The sequence below is a fragment of the Mustelus asterias genome, chromosome 13, assembly GCF_964213995.1.
Source record: "Mustelus asterias chromosome 13, sMusAst1.hap1.1, whole genome shotgun sequence".
Classification (NCBI taxonomy): Eukaryota; Metazoa; Chordata; class Chondrichthyes; order Carcharhiniformes; family Triakidae; genus Mustelus; species Mustelus asterias.
In genome coordinates, this window is record NC_135813.1 from 57,601,114 (window position 1) to 57,618,478 (window position 17,365).

General features: G+C 47.5%; 1 protein-coding gene and 7 non-coding genes across 11 annotated transcripts in view; all 8 read right to left on the bottom strand.

Moving 5' to 3' along the window:
* Positions 1–1,645, bottom strand: part of depdc5 (DEP domain containing 5, GATOR1 subcomplex subunit) — a 192,754-nt gene extending 191,109 nt beyond the window's left edge. For all 4 annotated transcript variants that reach the window (XM_078226820.1, XM_078226821.1, XM_078226819.1 and 1 more), the window contains exon 1: positions 1,495–1,645. In XM_078226820.1, coding sequence (XP_078082946.1) covers positions 1,495–1,552 — 58 coding nt within the window. In that variant the 5' untranslated portion in view covers positions 1,553–1,645. The remainder of the gene's footprint in view (positions 1–1,494) is intronic.
* A 7,091-nt stretch (positions 1,646–8,736) lies between these two features.
* trnal-caa (transfer RNA leucine (anticodon CAA)) lies at positions 8,737–8,856 on the bottom strand. Its single transcript has 2 exons — positions 8,819–8,856; positions 8,737–8,782 (listed from the first exon to the last, which is right to left on the bottom strand). It is a non-coding gene; the product is annotated as a tRNA-Leu (tRNA).
* A 1,021-nt stretch (positions 8,857–9,877) lies between these two features.
* On the bottom strand, positions 9,878–9,997 carry trnal-caa (transfer RNA leucine (anticodon CAA)). Its single transcript has 2 exons — positions 9,960–9,997; positions 9,878–9,923 (listed from the first exon to the last, which is right to left on the bottom strand). It is a non-coding gene; the product is annotated as a tRNA-Leu (tRNA).
* A 1,272-nt stretch (positions 9,998–11,269) lies between these two features.
* Positions 11,270–11,389, bottom strand: trnal-caa (transfer RNA leucine (anticodon CAA)). Its single transcript has 2 exons — positions 11,352–11,389; positions 11,270–11,315 (listed from the first exon to the last, which is right to left on the bottom strand). It is a non-coding gene; the product is annotated as a tRNA-Leu (tRNA).
* A 1,272-nt stretch (positions 11,390–12,661) lies between these two features.
* trnal-caa (transfer RNA leucine (anticodon CAA)) lies at positions 12,662–12,781 on the bottom strand. The gene is made up of 2 exons: positions 12,744–12,781; positions 12,662–12,707 (listed from the first exon to the last, which is right to left on the bottom strand). It is a non-coding gene; the product is annotated as a tRNA-Leu (tRNA).
* Positions 12,782–13,802: 1,021 nt separating this feature from the next.
* trnal-caa (transfer RNA leucine (anticodon CAA)) lies at positions 13,803–13,922 on the bottom strand. The gene is made up of 2 exons: positions 13,885–13,922; positions 13,803–13,848 (listed from the first exon to the last, which is right to left on the bottom strand). It is a non-coding gene; the product is annotated as a tRNA-Leu (tRNA).
* Positions 13,923–15,194: 1,272 nt separating this feature from the next.
* Positions 15,195–15,314, bottom strand: trnal-caa (transfer RNA leucine (anticodon CAA)). The gene is made up of 2 exons: positions 15,277–15,314; positions 15,195–15,240 (listed from the first exon to the last, which is right to left on the bottom strand). It is a non-coding gene; the product is annotated as a tRNA-Leu (tRNA).
* A 1,272-nt stretch (positions 15,315–16,586) lies between these two features.
* On the bottom strand, positions 16,587–16,706 carry trnal-caa (transfer RNA leucine (anticodon CAA)). The gene is made up of 2 exons: positions 16,669–16,706; positions 16,587–16,632 (listed from the first exon to the last, which is right to left on the bottom strand). It is a non-coding gene; the product is annotated as a tRNA-Leu (tRNA).
* Positions 16,707–17,365: the final 659 nt, after the last annotated feature.

The window sequence follows — 17,365 nt, forward strand, 5'->3', positions numbered from 1 at the left end:
AACCTCTTGAGCATTGCAGAGCCATTGGATGTGGAGGCTTCTGCCTTCAAGTACCTAAACCCCAGAATCCCTCTCTCCACCTCTCACCCTTCTCCTCTTTAGTGTTCAAACTGACCTCTTTGATGAGGTTTCTGGTCATCTGCTTTTTCACCTCAATGTGACTCTGAGAAATTTTGTCTGATCATGCTGTGAAACATCTGGACATGTTTGGTATCTTAAAGGTACTAAACATGTACCCCTCACTGCAAAACCTGAAACACGAGTATGAATTGTGCAAGGGGTACACACTCCTGGAATTTATAAAGGACAAACTTGGACAGGCTTTTAGGCTCAACCACAAACATTTTTATTAACAGAAAAAAACAAACACCCTGAATTCAGAAATGGAAAGGCAATTAAAATCTCAGCATTGATTACAAGTAATTAGCATGCATCATTAACAGAATAGGAGTTCTCTAGCCAATCATAGTTATCTTTACATCATGCATACAGAAGGGTATAATGTCCAATTAAAACTTGTATCTATATCTCTGACCAATAGTATCTCAACTTCCCTTTCCACTGCTCCTTGTTAGAGTGGGCAGATATGAACTGCAGCATCATTCAATTAGATAGCCCGAGAGTGAAATTCAGCCTCAACTCATGTGATTTTTAAATTTGTGCTTTTCAACCTTTTCATGGCCCATCAAGTCTGCACCGACAATCTGAAAAAGTATTTTACCCAGATCCCCAGCTCCAACACTTACCATGGTTAATCTACCTAACCTGCTCATCTTTGGACTGTGGGAGGAAACTGGAGCGCCCGGAGGAAACCCACGCACACACAGGAGAACATGCAAACTCCACACAGACAGTCATCAAGGGCAGAAGTGAACCCGGGTTCCTAGTGCTGTGAGGCAGCACTGCGCCATCGTGCCCACCTGGATGCTGTGTTTTCTGCCAATGCACCTAAGCAGCACGTCTTTCAGACTGTGGGAGGAAACCGGAGCACCCGGACGAAACCCACGCAGACATGGGGAGAAAGTGCTGACTCTGCACAGACAGTGACCCAAATCAGAAATCGAACCCGGGTCCCTGACGCTGTGAGGCAGCAATACTAACCATTGTGCCACCATTTGCCCATGGCAAAAGTAGAACAGGGAATACGCAGTTACACCCAGCTGGACAACATAGTGAGCACTGGGGTGAGATGGAGGGGTCGGCCAGGCACGAAATTCACTGACGACGTATTGCCAGTTAAATATAATGATCTGTGCAACTATGACAGTGATATCAGCAATGAATAAGAAACGGCCATTCAGCCCATCAAGCTCCCTCCTTCCATTACAGCACAAGGAACCTGCTGTCACAGACTCTACCCAGCCCCTTTTAAAGTCTGAAGAGCGAGAGCTTGGTAAACAGAGAAGCGGAGATGGGGTGACTGAGGTTTAAACTGGGTGGTTTCTGTCCCGCCCCCCGGCTGCACAGGCAGCTTCCAGCCGCTCTCAGACTCACCGCTGCCCCCAAATCCCTTCTTGTGGATCCACAGTTTATAAACTCGGTTGGTTCTCATGTTGAAACCAAAGCCGGGTCCCGGTCTCAAGCCTTCAGCTTCATCACAACCTTCCAGCAGCCAGTGTTTCACTCCGGACAACTAGTCCGGCGCACCTGCTCACCGGTGTAACAGTGAACGCCTTCCGCAAGGGTGTAACACTGGAAACCTCCCCGGCTGGTGTAACAGTCATTATCTTCCGGACGAGTGTAAAACTGAAAACCTGCCGGGCTGGTGTAAAACACCAACTCCATTTTACAATCTGTTGGGAAACATGCTTTTCTCAGTCCCTTTTGCAGCGACAACTTCGCCGAACCCAAGCAACACAGCTGCCACTCAACCACAACTCCTTCCAAAACAACCCATAATCCAACCATCTTCCCAATTCAACATTTCACATTCTCATTCCCATGCCATTCCACGATTCTCAGACATTAACGTGATACATCTGCAATGACTTCTCCACAAACAATGACCAGCACATCCAGATCCTGGAGATTGAAGAAAGGAAATTTGCACACCCTGACCTTCTACCCAGTGGCATTGATTTGAACATTTCCACCTGACAGATCCAAACTTCAAAGACATCAATTCTGGCAGCTTTGTGCTTCCAATGAGGGACTGAGTTGCAATGTTAAAGTCACTGGTATCCTTGCAGATAATTACGAAAGTGAGACAGTTGAATCCAGTTGTCTTTGTGCACACCAAGTTGTATCCTTGGATACTTGGCCTGTTTGTCAGAAGCAGCAGTGTGCTCAATGGGATTGAAAGGTATAATGGTGGAAAACAATGTGCAATGCAGCAAGCAGGTGGTCACAGCTGAGCCGTCCTAAGATTGCTGCTTGTAGAATTGAATCTTAAATTTTGAAAGATGCACTGTGATTCGGTGCATGAAGATTGAGACAAATGCATCTGTGTAAAGTTTTGTGTGTGAATGATATGGTTGTGGAGATGGAAGCTGTGTTTGTTTTGAATTGTAAATAGCATTGAAGCAGTAAAAGGAGGCAGGGGCAAATTGCACTCGAGTCTTGCAGACATTGTGTTTCTGGTGGCGACATTTGTCATGTAAAATGGAAATGTCAGGAGTGGGATTTGAACCCACGCCCCTAGAAAGGGACCAGAATTCACCAGCCTTAATTCGAGGCAAGGAATCACACTCCTTGAGTCAGGCACCTTAGACCACGCGGCCACCCTGACAACTTGCTTTGACATTGACTTCCATTCTGTCCTATACATTCTGTATTCTAACTGAACAGGAGTGCACACTTTTCCTTTGTGCAAAAACAAAGCACAACCATTCATTCATCCCACCTCATTGAACAGGCAGTGCCAAACACTCTCCATTCCTGCACCACAAACAATCTGCACTCACTCAGCTTTTGCACACTGATGCGCTATTCAGACACGAGGCTTGAAGCTCAGTAAATGAAGGCTTTTATTTACTGTTAATGAAGCTACCAGAACTTATATACACTATCCCAGACTGAAGGGGTCCCGGCCAGAGCAGGGACTCTTATACCTCTTCCAGGAGGCGGAGCCCGACTGGGATGTGCCACAACACTACAGTACAAAGGTGTAACAACCCCACCCTAACCCAACAGCAACAATAGCACAATCCAACAGTAACATATGTACATCCTTGTAGTCTTGGCCAGCCCCTGGCTCAGCACTATCCAGTGGGAACCAACGATGGTTCACCACATTCACCCCTCCTTTGAAAACAAAGGCCGGCGGGGTACAAAAACCAGAATAAAATGTCAGCAGTCTATAAGTTCAGACGGTCAGGGGGACCGCACCGTCGTTGTGACCTCCTCAATACCGGCGGTGACACCGGAGTAGGCACTTGCGGTGGCGTTCTCCCCAAAACGGTGTCCAGCTGTTCTTCCACGGACTCACAGGCTGGTTGACCCTGAGGTGACGGTAGTCCAGGTGATCCTGACACGCCCTGCGGTGGCGACCATCTTCTGGGCTCAGGCAAGCTGTACATGGGAGTAAAATGGTTAAGCAATGGTCCCGATGCTGCCCGCGCCGTGTTCGGGGAAGAAATAAGAGATAATGGGTTTGTTACTGGGGGTATGGGAGCGACAGGGGTTGCTACGTCCCCTGCTGGCGCCAGGTCTCGGATCGAGACCGTATCCTCTCGCCCGTCAGGGTATGCCACATAGGCATACAGAGGGTTGGCGTGGAGGAGATGGACCTGTTCGACCAACGGGTCGGACTTGCGGGCCCTTACATGTCGCCGCAGGAGGACGGGTCCTGAGTACGTCAACCAAGACGGTAATGATGTCCCCGAGGAAGACTTCCGAGGGAATGAGAACATCCTCGCGTGGGGAGTAGCATTGGTTGCCGTACACAGGAGGGAGCGAATAAAATGGAGCGCATCAGGGAGCACCTCTTGCCAACGGGAGACCTTTTGACTTCAACGCCAGTAAGACAGCCTTCCAGACTGTAGCATTCTCGCGTTCCACCTGTCCATTACCCCTAGGGTTGTAACTCGTGCTCCTACTAGAGGCAATCCCGTATGAGAGCAGGAATTGCCTCAAGTCATCGCTCATGAACGACGAGCCCCTGTCGCTATGGATGTAGCTGGGGAACCCGAACAGGGTAAAAAGATCACGGAATGCCTTGATCACCGTGGCAGCGGATGTATCCGAGCAGGGAACAACAAAAGGGAACCGAGAGTACTCATCGATGATATTGAGAAAGTACACGTTCCGATCTGTTGAGGGAAGGGGGCCCTTAAAATCAACACTCAGTCTCTCGAAGGGACGAGTGGCCTTGACTAAATGTGCCCGGTCAGGTCGGTAAAAGTGCGGTTTGCATTCCGCGCAAATCCGACAGCTCCTTGTTACCAACCTGACGTCCTCCACCGAGTAAGGCAGGTTGCGGGCTTTTACAAAGTGGTAGAGCCGAGTGACCCCAGGATGGCACAGATCATTATGGAGGGCGTGCAAACGGTCCTCCTGAATACTAGCGCATGTTCCACGCGAGAAGGCATCCGAGGGCTCATTGAGTTTCCCTGGACGATACATGATATCGTAGTTATAGATGGAGAGTTCAATTCTCCACCGCAAGATCTTGTCATTCTTGATCTTGCCCCTCTGCGTGTTGTTAAACATGAACGCCACGGACCGCTGGTCCGTGATCAGGGTGAACCGTTTTCCCGCCAAGTAATGGCGCCAGTGTCTGACGGCCTCCACAATGGCCTGGGCCTCCTTCTCCACCGCTGAATGCCGAATTTCGGGGCCTTGGAGGGTGCGGGAAAAAAAAGCGACGGGCCTGCCCGCCTGGTTAAGTGTGGCGGCCAGGGCGAAATCAGATGCATCGCTCTCCACCTGAAAGGGGATGGACTCGTCTACCGCGTGCATCGTAGCTTTCGCAATGTCGGCTTTCAATTTATCGAAGGCCAATCGGGCCTCTGGTGTTAGGGGAAAAGTCGTGGACTTAATGAGCGGACGGGCTTTGTCCGCGTAGTTGGGAACCTACTGCGCATAATAAGAGAAGAAGCCTAAGCATGTTCTCAGTGCTTTTGCACTAGTAGGTAAGGGAAGTTCAGCAAGGGGGCGCATACGGTCTGGATCAGGGCCAATGACCCCGTTTTCCACCACGTATCCTAGGATGGCTAAACGGCGCGTACGAAACACACACTTCTCCCTGTTGTAGGTCAAGTTCAGGCGAGATGCAGTGCGTAAGAAGTTCAGGAGGTTTGTGTCGTGGTCCTGTTGGTCATGGCCGCAGATGGTGACATTATCCAGGTACGGGAAGGTAGCCCGCAGCCCGTTCTGGTCCACCATTCGGTCCATAGCACGCTGGAAGACCGAGACCTCATTGGTGACACCAAAGGGAACCCTGAGAAAATGATACAAGCGACCATCCGCCTCAAAGGCCGTGTATTGTCGGTCCTCTGGGCGAATGGGGAGTTGGTGGTAGGCAGACTTGAGGTCTATGGTGGAGAACACCCGGTACTGCGCAATCTGATTGACCATATCAGATATGCGCGGGAGGGGATACGCATCCAGCTGCGTATATCGGTTAATGGTCTGACTGTAGTCAATGACCATCCGGGGTTTGTTCCCGCTCTTGACCACCACGACCTGCGCTCTCCACGGACTAGCACTGGATTGTATGATCCTTTCTTTGAGGAGCTGCTGAACCTCAGATCTAATGAAGATCCGATCCTCAGTGCTGTAACGCCTACTTTTAGTCGCGATGGGCTTGCAGCCTGGCACAAGATTCTGAAACAAGGAGGGTGTGGTGATCTTCAGCGTCGAGAGGCTGCGCGTTGGGCAATTTGGAGGCTGCCGCTGTTTTCCCACTGCCAGTGAAGTGAGTGGCCCACCGTACTGTAGGATTACACTCCTCAAGTGGACCATGAAGTTTAGTCCTAGAAGTATTGGCGCGCAAAGATACGGCAACACAAGGAGCTTGAAGCGCTCGTAAACTGTGCCTTGTACTTTCAAGGTTACCACGCAACTCCCTAGCACGGCAACAGACCGGGACCTCGATGCCATAGAGATTGTCTGTTTGGCAGGTTGAATCTGGAGTCCACACCGCTTCACAGTGTCTGGGTGGATAAAGCTCTCGGTGCTCCCGCTGTCAAACAGACAATAAATCACATGATTATTTACCTGGATATTCATCATCGAACGGTCGAGTCTATGAGGCTTGGCCTGGTCCAGGATGATCGTCGCCACCGTTGGTTCATGAACGCCACTGCAGGCAGCTGAAATCGATGCAGAGGACCCCTGCTGGTCATTCGTGGTCAGTGTCGACCAACATGGCTGCCCCCATGAATCGCACGTGGGTGAGGGCGCCAAACTCAGCGACCCCTGGTGGTCATACTCCTCCGACTCCGTCGACCGTAATGGCGTCGTCCTGGTCTCGCACGTGGACGAACCCCGCGACGACTTCGACGATGATGACCCAAGCTCTGAAGAATCGCAGGCCGCACTGCCGTTCCTGGGTTTAGATCGGCACACCTTTGCATAATGCCTTTTTTTACCGCATGCGGTGCACAATACAGCTTTAGCGGGACACTTTTGCTGGGGATGCTTCGCTCCTCCACAGAAGTAGCACCGCGGGCCGCACGGGGCAGCAGCCGTCGTCTGGCCCGAATGGGAGCACGCCATTACACAGCATTTCGAACCCGAGGGTCGAGGAGGGATTTGCGACTGCTCCTGCCACCTTGTCACACGTGGTCCTCCGGATATAAAACTAAGCTCTTTGAAGCCGACTCGAGCATCTCTGCTAACTCGATGGCCTGGGTAAGATTAAGGTAACCCTTCTCCAACAGTTTAAGTCGAATGTACGACGATCCGACACCGGCCACAAACGCATCTCGGGCGAGGTCGTACATGCTCTGCTCAGCCGACACAGCTTTGCAGTCACAGCCCCTGGCTAGCTGTAGGAGCTCATTGACATAGTCCTCCATCGTTTCGCCAGACTGCCGTCGTCGAGTGGCTAGGAGGTAACGAGCGTGTATCTCGTTAGGTGGTTTGGTATAGCGCTTCTTTAGAAGCTCGAGGGCCTTAGGGTAATTAGTGGCCGCACGGATCGCGAGGTAGACAGTGTCGCTTACCCTCGCATGGAGGACCCGGAGTCTGTCATCATCTGTGGTGACCGCTGCGGAGGCTGCCAGGTAGTCGTCGAAACACTTCAGCCAGTGGTCGAAGGCGTTAGAAGCGCCCACCGCACGTGGATCTAGCGTAAGGTGTTCCGGCTTGAGAATTTGCTCCATACTCTCTATCTTTTTTTTTCCGACAAGAGTTTAACGACAGTAAATAAAATTGATGCGCTATTCAGACACGAGGCTTGAAGCTCAGTAAATGAAGGCTTTTATTTACTGTTAACGAAGCTACCAGAACTTATATACTCTATCCCAGACTGAAGGGGTCCCGGCCAGAGCAGGGACTCTTATACCTCTCCCAGGAGGCGGAGCCCGACTGGGATGTGCCACAACACGACAGTACAAAGGTGTAACAACCCCACCCTAACCCAACAGCAACAATCCAACAGTAACATATGTACATCCTTGTAGTCCTGGCCAGCCCCTGGCTCAGCACTATCCAGTGGGAACCAACGATGGTTCACCACTGGTGGCAACAATCAGCACTCACTCAGCTCCTGCACACCAACTCCATTTTACAATCTGTTGGGAAACATACTTTTCTCAGTCCCTTTTGCAGCGACAACTTCGCCTAACCCAAGCAACACAGCTGCCACTCAACCACAACTCCTTCCAAAACAACCAATAATCCAGCCATCTTCCCAATTCAACATTTCACATTCTCATTCCCATGCCATTCCTCGATTCCAAGACATTAACATGATACATCAGCAATTACTTCTCCACAAACAATGACCAGCACATCCTGATCCTGCAGATTTAAGAAAGGAAATTTGCACACCCTGACCTTCTACCCAGTGGCATTGATCTGAACATTTCCACCTGACAGATCCAAACTTCAAAGACATCAATTCTAGCAGCTTTGTGCTTCCAATGAGGGACTGAGTTGCAATGTTAAAGTCACTGGTATCATTGCAGATAATTACGAAAGTGAGACGGTTGAATCCAGTTGTCTTTGTGCACACCAAGTTGCATCCTTGGCCTGTTTGTCAGAAGCAGCAGTGTGCTCAATGGGATTGAAAGGTATAATGGTGGAAAACAATGTGCAATGCAGTGTGGTGGACCTCAGTTGTGCCTTTGTCCTATATGGACCACCGTTGTGTGTGTTTGTCATACCTGGACACATCCCCTTCCAGTTTGGTTCCTCCCCTCGGCACCTAGTATAAAGGTGGCTGTCTCCTCCCCCTTGTTCAGTCCAGGTTGGTTATTTGATGGGATCTGCTCCTGATTCTGTTGTGAATAAAAGCCTACACTTATATTGGCATATCGGTAGTCTTTCGCCTTATTGATAGCGCATCATGCAGCAAGCAGGTGGTCACAGCTGAGCCGTCCTAAGATTGCTGCTTGTATAATTGAATCTTAAATTTTGAAAGATGCACTGTGATTCGGTGCATGAAGATTGAGACAAATGCGTCTGTGTAAGGTTTTGTGTGTGAATGATATGGATGTGGAGATGGACGCTGTGTTTGTTTTGAATTGTAAATAGCATTGAAGCAGTAAAAGGAGGCAGGGGCAAATTGCACTCCAGTCTTGCAGACACTGTGTTTCTGGTGGCGACATTTGTCATGTAAAATGGAAATGTCAGGAGTGGGATTTGAACCCACGCCCCTAGAAAGGGACCAGAATTCACCAGCCTTAACACTAGGCAAGGAATCATACTCCTTGAGTCTGGCGCCTTAGACCACTCGGCCATCCTGACAAATTGCTCTGCCATTGACTTCCATTCTGTGCTACATATTCTGTATTCTAACTGAACAGGAGTGCACTCATTTCCTTTGAGCAAAAACAAAGCACAACCATTCATTCATCCCGCCTGATTGAACAGGCAGTGCCAAACACTCTCCATTCCTGCACCACAAACAATCTGCACTCACTCAGCTCCTGCACACCAACTCCATTTTACAATCTGTTGGGAAACATGCTTTTCTCAGTCCCTTTTGCATCGACAACTTCGCCGAACCCAAGCAACACAGCTGCCACTCAACCACAACTCCTTCCAAAACGACCCATAATCCAGCCATCTTCCCAATTCAACATTTCACATTCTCATTCCCATGCCATTCCTCGATTCTCAGACATTAACGTGATACATCTGCAATGACTTCTCCACAAACAATGACCAGCACATCCTGATCCTGGAGATTTAAGAAAGGAAATTTGCACACCCTGACCTTCTACCCAGTGGCATTGATCTGAACATTTCCACCTGACAGATCCAAACTTCGAAGACATCAATTCTGGCAGCTTTGTGCTTCCAATGAGGGACTGAGTTGTAATGTTCAAGTCACTGGTCTCCTTGCAGATAATTACGAAAGTGAGACGGTTGAATCCAGTTGTCTTTGTGCACACCAAGTTGCATCCTGGATACTTGGCCTGTTTGTCAGAAGCAGCAGTGTGCTCAATGGGATTGAAAGGCATAATGGTGGAAAACAATGTGCAATGCAGCAAGCAGGTGGTCACAGCTGAGCCGTCCGAAGATTGCTGCTTGTATAATTCAATCTTAAAGTTTGAAAGAAGCACTGTGATTCGGTGCATGTAAATTGAGACAAATGCGTCTGTGTAAAGTTTTGCGTGTGAATGATATGGTTGTGGAAATGGAAGCTGTGTTTGTTTTGAATTGTAAATAGCATTGAAGCAGTAAAAGGAGGCAGGTGCAAACTGCACTCGAGTCTTGCAGACACTGTGTTTCTGTTGGTGACATTTGTCATGTAAAATGGAAATGTCAGGAGTGGGATTTGAACCCACGCCCCTAAAGAGGGACCAGAATTCACCAGCCTTAACACTAGGCAAGGAATGACACTCCTTGAGTCTGGCGCCTTAGACCACTCGGCCATCCTGACAACTTGTTTTGACATGGATTTCCATTCTGTGCTACATATTCTGTATTCTAACTGAACAGGAGTGCACACATTTCCTTTGTGCAAAAACAAAGCACAACCATTCATTCATCCCACCTCATTGAACAGGCAGTGCCAAACACTCTCCATTCCTGCACCACAAACAATCTGCACTCACTCAGCTCCTGCACACCAACTCCATTTTACAATCTGTTGGGAAACATGCTTTTCTCAGTCCCTTTTGCAGCGACAACTTCGCCTAACCCAAGCAACACAGCTGCCACTCAACCACAACTCCTTCCAAAACAACCAATAATCCAGCCATCTTCCCAATTCAACATTTCATATTCTCATTCCCATGCCATTCCTCGATTCCAAGACATTAACATGATACATCAGCAATGACTTCTCCACAAACAATGACCAGCACATCCTGATCCTGCAGATTTAAGAAAGGAAATTTGCACACCCTGACCTTCTACCCAGTGGCATTGATCTGAACATTTCCACCTGACAGATCCAAACTTCAAAGACATCAATTCTGGCAGCTTTGTGCTTCCAATGAGGGACTGAGTTGCAATGTTAAAGTCACTGGTACCATTGCAGATAATTACGAAAGTGAGACGGTTGAATCCAGTTGTCTTTGTGCACACCAAGTTGCATCCTTGGATACTTGGCCTGTTTGTCAGAAGCAGCAGTGTGCTCAATGGGATTGAAAGGTATAATGGTGGAAAACAATGTGCAATGCAGTGTGGTGGACCTCAGTTGTGCCTTTGTCCTATATGGACCACCGTTGTGTGTGTTTGTCATACCTGGACACATCCCCTTCCAGTTTGGTTCCTCCCCTCGGCACCTAGTATAAAGGTGGCTGTCTCCTCCCCCTTGTTCAGTCCAGGTTGGTTATTTGATGGGATCTGCTCCTGATTCTGTTGTGAATAAAAGCCTACACTTATATTGGCATATCGGTAGTCTTTCGCCTTATTGATAGCGCATCATGCAGCAAACAGGTGGTCACAGCTGAGCCGTCCTAAGATTGCTGCTTGTATAATTGAATCTTAAATTTTGAAAGATGCACTGTGATTCGGTGCATGAAGATTGAGACAAATGCGTCTGTGTAAAGTTTTGTGTGTGAATGATATGGTTGTGGAGATGGACGCTGTGTTTGTTTTGAATTGTAAATAGCATTGAAGCAGTAAAAGGAGGCAGGGGCAAATTGCACTCCAGTCTTGCAGACACTGTGTTTCTGGTGGCGACATTTGTCATGTAAAATGGAAATGTCAGGAGTGGGATTTGAACCCACGCCCCTAGAAAGGGACCAGAATTCACCAGCCTGAACACAAGGCAAGGAATCATACTCCTTGAGTCTGGCGCCTTAGACCACTCGGCCATCCTGACAAATTGCTCTGCCATTGATTTCCATTCTGTGCTACATATTCTGTATTCTAACTGAACAGGAGTGCACACATTTCCTTTGTGCAAAAACAAAGCACAACCATTCATTCATCCCACCTCATTGAACAGGCAGTGCCAAACACTCTCCATTCCTGCACCACAAACAATCTGCACTCACTCAGCTCCTGCACACCAACTCCATTTTACAATCTGTTGGGAAACATGCTTTTCTCAGTCCCTTTTGCAGCGACAACTTCGCCTAACCCAAGCAACACAGCTGCCACTCAACCACAACTCCTTCCAAAACAACCAATAATCCAGCCATCTTCCCAATTCAACATTTCACATTCTCATTCCCATGCCATTCCTCGATTCCAAGACATTAACGTGATACGTCTGCAATGACTTCTCCGCAAACAATGACCAGCACATCCTGATCCTGCAGATTTAAGAAAGGAAATTTGCACACCCCGAGATTCTACCCAGTGGCATTGATCTGAACATTTCCACCTGACAGATCCAAACTTCAAAGACATCAATTCTGGCAGCTTTGTGCTTCCAATGAGGGACTGAGTTGCAATGTTAAAGTCACTGGTATCATTGCAGATAATTACGAAAGTGAGACGGTTGAATCCAGTTGTCTTTGTGCACACCAAGTTGCATCCTTGGATACTTGGCCTGTTTGTCAGAAGCAGCAGTGTGCTCAATGGGATTGAAAGGTATAATGGTGGAAAACAATGTGCAATGCAGTGTGGTGGACCTCAGTTGTGCCTTTGTCCTATATGGACCACCGTTGTGTGTGTTTGTCATACCTGGACACATCCCCTTCCAGTTTGGTTCCTCCCCTCGGCACCTAGTATAAAGGTGGCTGTCTCCTCCCCCTTGTTCAGTCCAGGTTGGTTATTTGATGGGATCTGCTCCTGATTCTGTTGTGAATAAAAGCCTACACTTATATTGGCATATCGGTAGTCTTTTGCCTTATTGATAGCGCATCATGCAGCAAGCAGGTGGTCACAGCTGAGCCGTCCTAAGATTGCTGCTTGTATAATTGAATCTTAAAGTTTGAAAGAAGCACTGTGATTCGGTGCATGAAGATTGAGACTAGTGTGTCTGTATCAAGATTTGTGTGTGAATGATATGGATGTGGAGACGGAAGCTGTGTTTGTTTTGAATTGTAAATAGCATTGAAGCAGTAAAAGGAGGCAGGGGCAAATTGCACTCGAGTCTTGCAGACATTGTGTTTCTGGTGGTGACATTTGTCATGTAAAATGGAAATGTCAGGAGTGGGATTTAAACCCACGCCCCTAGAAAGGGACCAGAATTCACCAGCCTCAACACAAGGCAAGGAATCATACTCCTTGAGTCTGGCGCCTTAGACCACTCGGCCATCCTGACAAATTGCTCTGCCATTGACTTCCATTCTGTGCAACATATTCCGTATTCTAACTGAACAGGAGTGCACTCATTTCCTTTGAGCAAAAACAAAGCACAACCATTCATTCATCCCGCCTGATTGAACAGGCAGTGCCAAACACTCTCCATTCCTGCGCCACAAACAATCTGCACTCACTCAGCTCCTGCACACCAACTCCATTTTACAATCTGTTGGGAAACATGCTTTTCTCAGTCCCTTTTGCATCGACAACTTCGCCGAACCCAAGCAACACAGCTGCCACTCAACCACAACTCCTTCCAAAACGACCCATAATCCAGCCATCTTCCCAATTCAACATTTCACATTCTCATTCCCATGCCATTCCTCGATTCTCAGACATTAACGTGATACATCTGCAATGACTTCTCCACAAACAATGACCAGCACATCCTGATCCTGGAGATTTAAGAAAGGAAATTTGCACACCCTGACCTTCTACCCAGTGGCATTGATCTGAACATTTCCACCTGACAGATCCAAACTTCGAAGACATCAATTCTGGCAGCTTTGTGCTTCCAATGAGGGACTGAGTTGCAATGTCAAAGTCACTGGTCTCCTTGCAGATAATTACGAAAGTGAGACGGTTGAATCCAGTTGTCTTTGTGCACACCAAGTTGCATCCTGGATACTTGGCCTGTTTGTCAGAAGCAGCAGTGTGCTCAATGGGATTGAAAGGCATAATGGTGGAAAACAATGTGCAATGCAGCAAGCAGGTGGTCACAGCTGAGCCGTCCGAAGATTGCTGCTTGTATAATTCAATCTTAAAGTTTGAAAGAAGCACTGCGATTCGGTGCATGTAAATTGAGACAAATGCGTCTGTGTAAAGTTTTGCGTGTGAATGATATGGATGTGGAGATGGAAGCTGTGTTTGTTTTGAATTGTAAATAGCATTGAAGCAGTAAAAGGAGGCAGGTGCAAACTCCACTCGAGTCTTGCAGACATTGTGTTTCTGTTGGTGACATTTGTCATGTAAAATGGAAATGTCAGGAGTGGGATTTGAACCCACGCCCCTAAAGAGGGACCAGAATTCACCAGCCTTAACACTAGGCAAGGAATTACACTCCTTGAGTCTGGCGCCTTAGACCACTCGGCCATCCTGACAACTTGTTTTGACATGGATTTCCATTCTGTGCTACATATTCTGTATTCTAACTGAACAGGAGTGCACACATTTCCTTTGTGCAAAAACAAAGCACAACCATTCATTCATCCCACCTCATTGAACAGGCAGTGCCAAACACTCTCCATTCCTGCACCACAAACAATCTGCACTCACTCAGCTCCTGCACACCAACTCCATTTTACAATCTGTTGGGAAACATGCTTTTCTCAGTCCCTTTTGCAGCGACAACTTCGCCTAACCCAAGCAACACAGCTGCCACTCAACCACAACTCCTTCCAAAACAACCAATAATCCAGCCATCTTCCCAATTCAACATTTCACATTCTCATTCCCATGCCATTCCTCGATTCCAAGACATTAACGTGATACATCAGCAATGACTTCTCCACAAACAATGACCAGCACATCCTGATCCTGCAGATTTAAGAAAGGAAATTTGCACACCCTGACCTTCTACCCAGTGGCATTGATCTGAACATTTCCACCTGACAGATCCAAACTTCAAAGACATCAATTCTGGCAGCTTTGTGCTTCCAATGAGGGACTGAGTTGCAATGTTAAAGTCACTGGTACCATTGCAGATAATTACGAAAGTGAGACGGTTGAATCCAGTTGTCTTTGTGCACACCAAGTTGCATCCTTGGATACTTGGCCTGTTTGTCAGAAGCAGCAGTGTGCTCAATGGGATTGAAAGGTATAATGGTGGAAAACAATGTGCAATGCAGTGTGGTGGACCTCAGTTGTGCCTTTGTCCTATATGGACCACCGTTGTGTGTGTTTGTCATACCTGGACACATCCCCTTCCAGTTTGGTTCCTCCCCTCGGCACCTAGTATAAAGGTGGCTGTCTCCTCCCCCTTGTTCAGTCCAGGTTGGTTATTTGATGGGATCTGCTCCTGATTCTGTTGTGAATAAAAGCCTACACTTATATTGGCATATCGGTAGTCTTTCGCCTTATTGATAGCGCATCATGCAGCAAGCAGGTGGTCACAGCTGAGCCGTCCTAAGATTGCTGCTTGTATAATTGAATCTTAAATTTTGAAAGATGCACTGTGATTCGGTGCATGAAGATTGAGACAAATGCGTCTGTGTAAAGTTTTGTGTGTGAATGATATGGTTGTGGAGATGGACGCTGTGTTTGTTTTGAATTGTAAATAGCATTGAAGCAGTAAAAGGAGGCAGGGGCAAATTGCACTCGAGTCTTGCAGACACTGTGTTTCTGGTGGCGACATTTGTCATGTAAAATGGAAATGTCAGGAGTGGGATTTGAACCCACGCCCCTAGAAAGGGACCAGAATTCACCAGCCTGAACACAAGGCAAGGAATCATACTCCTTGAGTCTGGCGCCTTAGACCACTCGGCCATCCTGACAAATTGCTCTGCCATTGACTTCCATTCTGTGCTACATATTCTGTATTCTAACTGAACAGGAGTGCACACATTTCCTTTGTGCAAAAACAAAGCACAACCATTCATTCATCCCACCTCATTGAACAGGCAGTGCCAAACACTCTCCATTCCTGCACCACAAACAATCTGCACTCACTCAGCTCCTGCACACCAACTCCATTTTACAATCTGTTGGGAAACATGCTTTTCTCAGTCCCTTTTGCAGCGACAACTTCGCCTAACCCAAGCAACACAGCTGCCACTCAACCACAACTCCTTCCAAAACAACCAATAATCCAGCCATCTTCCCAATTCAACATTTCACATTCTCATTCCCATGCCATTCCTCGATTCCAAGACATTAACGTGATATGTCTGCAATGACTTCTCCGCAAACAATGACCAGCACATCCTGATCCTGCAGATTTAAGAAAGGAAATTTGCACACCCCGAGATTCTACCCAGTGGCATTGATCTGAACATTTCCACCTGACAGATCCAAACTTCAAAGACATCAATTCTGGCAGCTTTGTGCTTCCAATGAGGGACTGAGTTGCAATGTTAAAGTCACTGGTATCATTGCAGATAATTACGAAAGTGAGACGGTTGAATCCAGTTGTCTTTGTGCACACCAAGTTGCATCCTTGGATACTTGGCCTGTTTGTCAGAAGCAGCAGTGTGCTCAATGGGATTGAAAGGTATAATGGTGGAAAACAATGTGCAATGCAGTGTGGTGGACCTCAGTTGTGCCTTTGTCCTATATGGACCACCGTTGTGTGTGTTTGTCATACCTGGACACATCCCCTTCCAGTTTGGTTCCTCCCCTCGGCACCTAGTATAAAGGTGGCTGTCTCCTCCCCCTTGTTCAGTCCAGGTTGGTTATTTGATGGGATCTGCTCCTGATTCTGTTGTGAATAAAAGCCTACACTTATATTGGCATATCGGTAGTCTTTCGCCTTATTGATAGCGCATCATGCAGCAAGCAGGTGGTCACAGCTGAGCCGTCCTAAGATTGCTGCTTGTATAATTGAATCTTAAAGTTTGAAAGAAGCACTGTGATTCGGTGCATGAAGATTGAGACTAGTGTGTCTGTATCAAGATTTGTGTGTGAATGATATGGATGTGGAGACGGAAGCTGTGTTTGTTTTGAATTGTAAATAGCATTGAAGCAGTAAAAGGAGGCAGGGGCAAATTGCACTCGAGTCTTGCAGACATTGTGTTTCTGGTGGTGACATTTGTCATGTAAAATGGAAATGTCAGGAGTGGGATTTAAACCCACGCCCCTAGAAAGGGACCAGAATTCACCAGCCTCAACACAAGGCAAGGAATCATACTCCTTGAGTCTGGCGCCTTAGACCACTCGGCCATCCTGACAAATTGCTCTGCCATTGACTTCCATTCTGTGCAACATATTCCGTATTCTAACTGAACAGGAGTGCACTCATTTCCTTTGAGCAAAAACAAAGCACAACCATTCATTCATCCCGCCTGATTGAACAGGCAGTGCCAAACACTCTCCATTCCTGCGCCACAAACAATCTGCACTCACTCAGCTCCTGCACACCAACTCCATTTTACAATCTGTTGGGAAACATGCTTTTCTCAGTCCCTTTTGCATCGACAACTTCGCCGAACCCAAGCAACACAGCTGCCACTCAACCACAACTCCTTCCAAAACGACCCATAATCCAGCCATCTTCCCAATTCAACATTTCACATTCTCATTCCCATGCCATTCCTCGATTCTCAGACATTAACGTGATACATCTGCAATGACTTCTCCACAAACAATGACCAGCACATCCTGATCCTGGAGATTTAAGAAAGGAAATTTGCACACCCTGACCTTCTACCCAGTGGCATTGATCTGAACATTTCCACCTGACAGATCCAAACTTCGAAGACATCAATTCTGGCAGCTTTGTGCTTCCAATGAGGGACTGAGTTGCAATGTCAAAGTCACTGGTCTCCTTGCAGATAATTACGAAAGTGAGACGGTTGAATCCAGTTGTCTTTGTGCACACCAAGTTGCA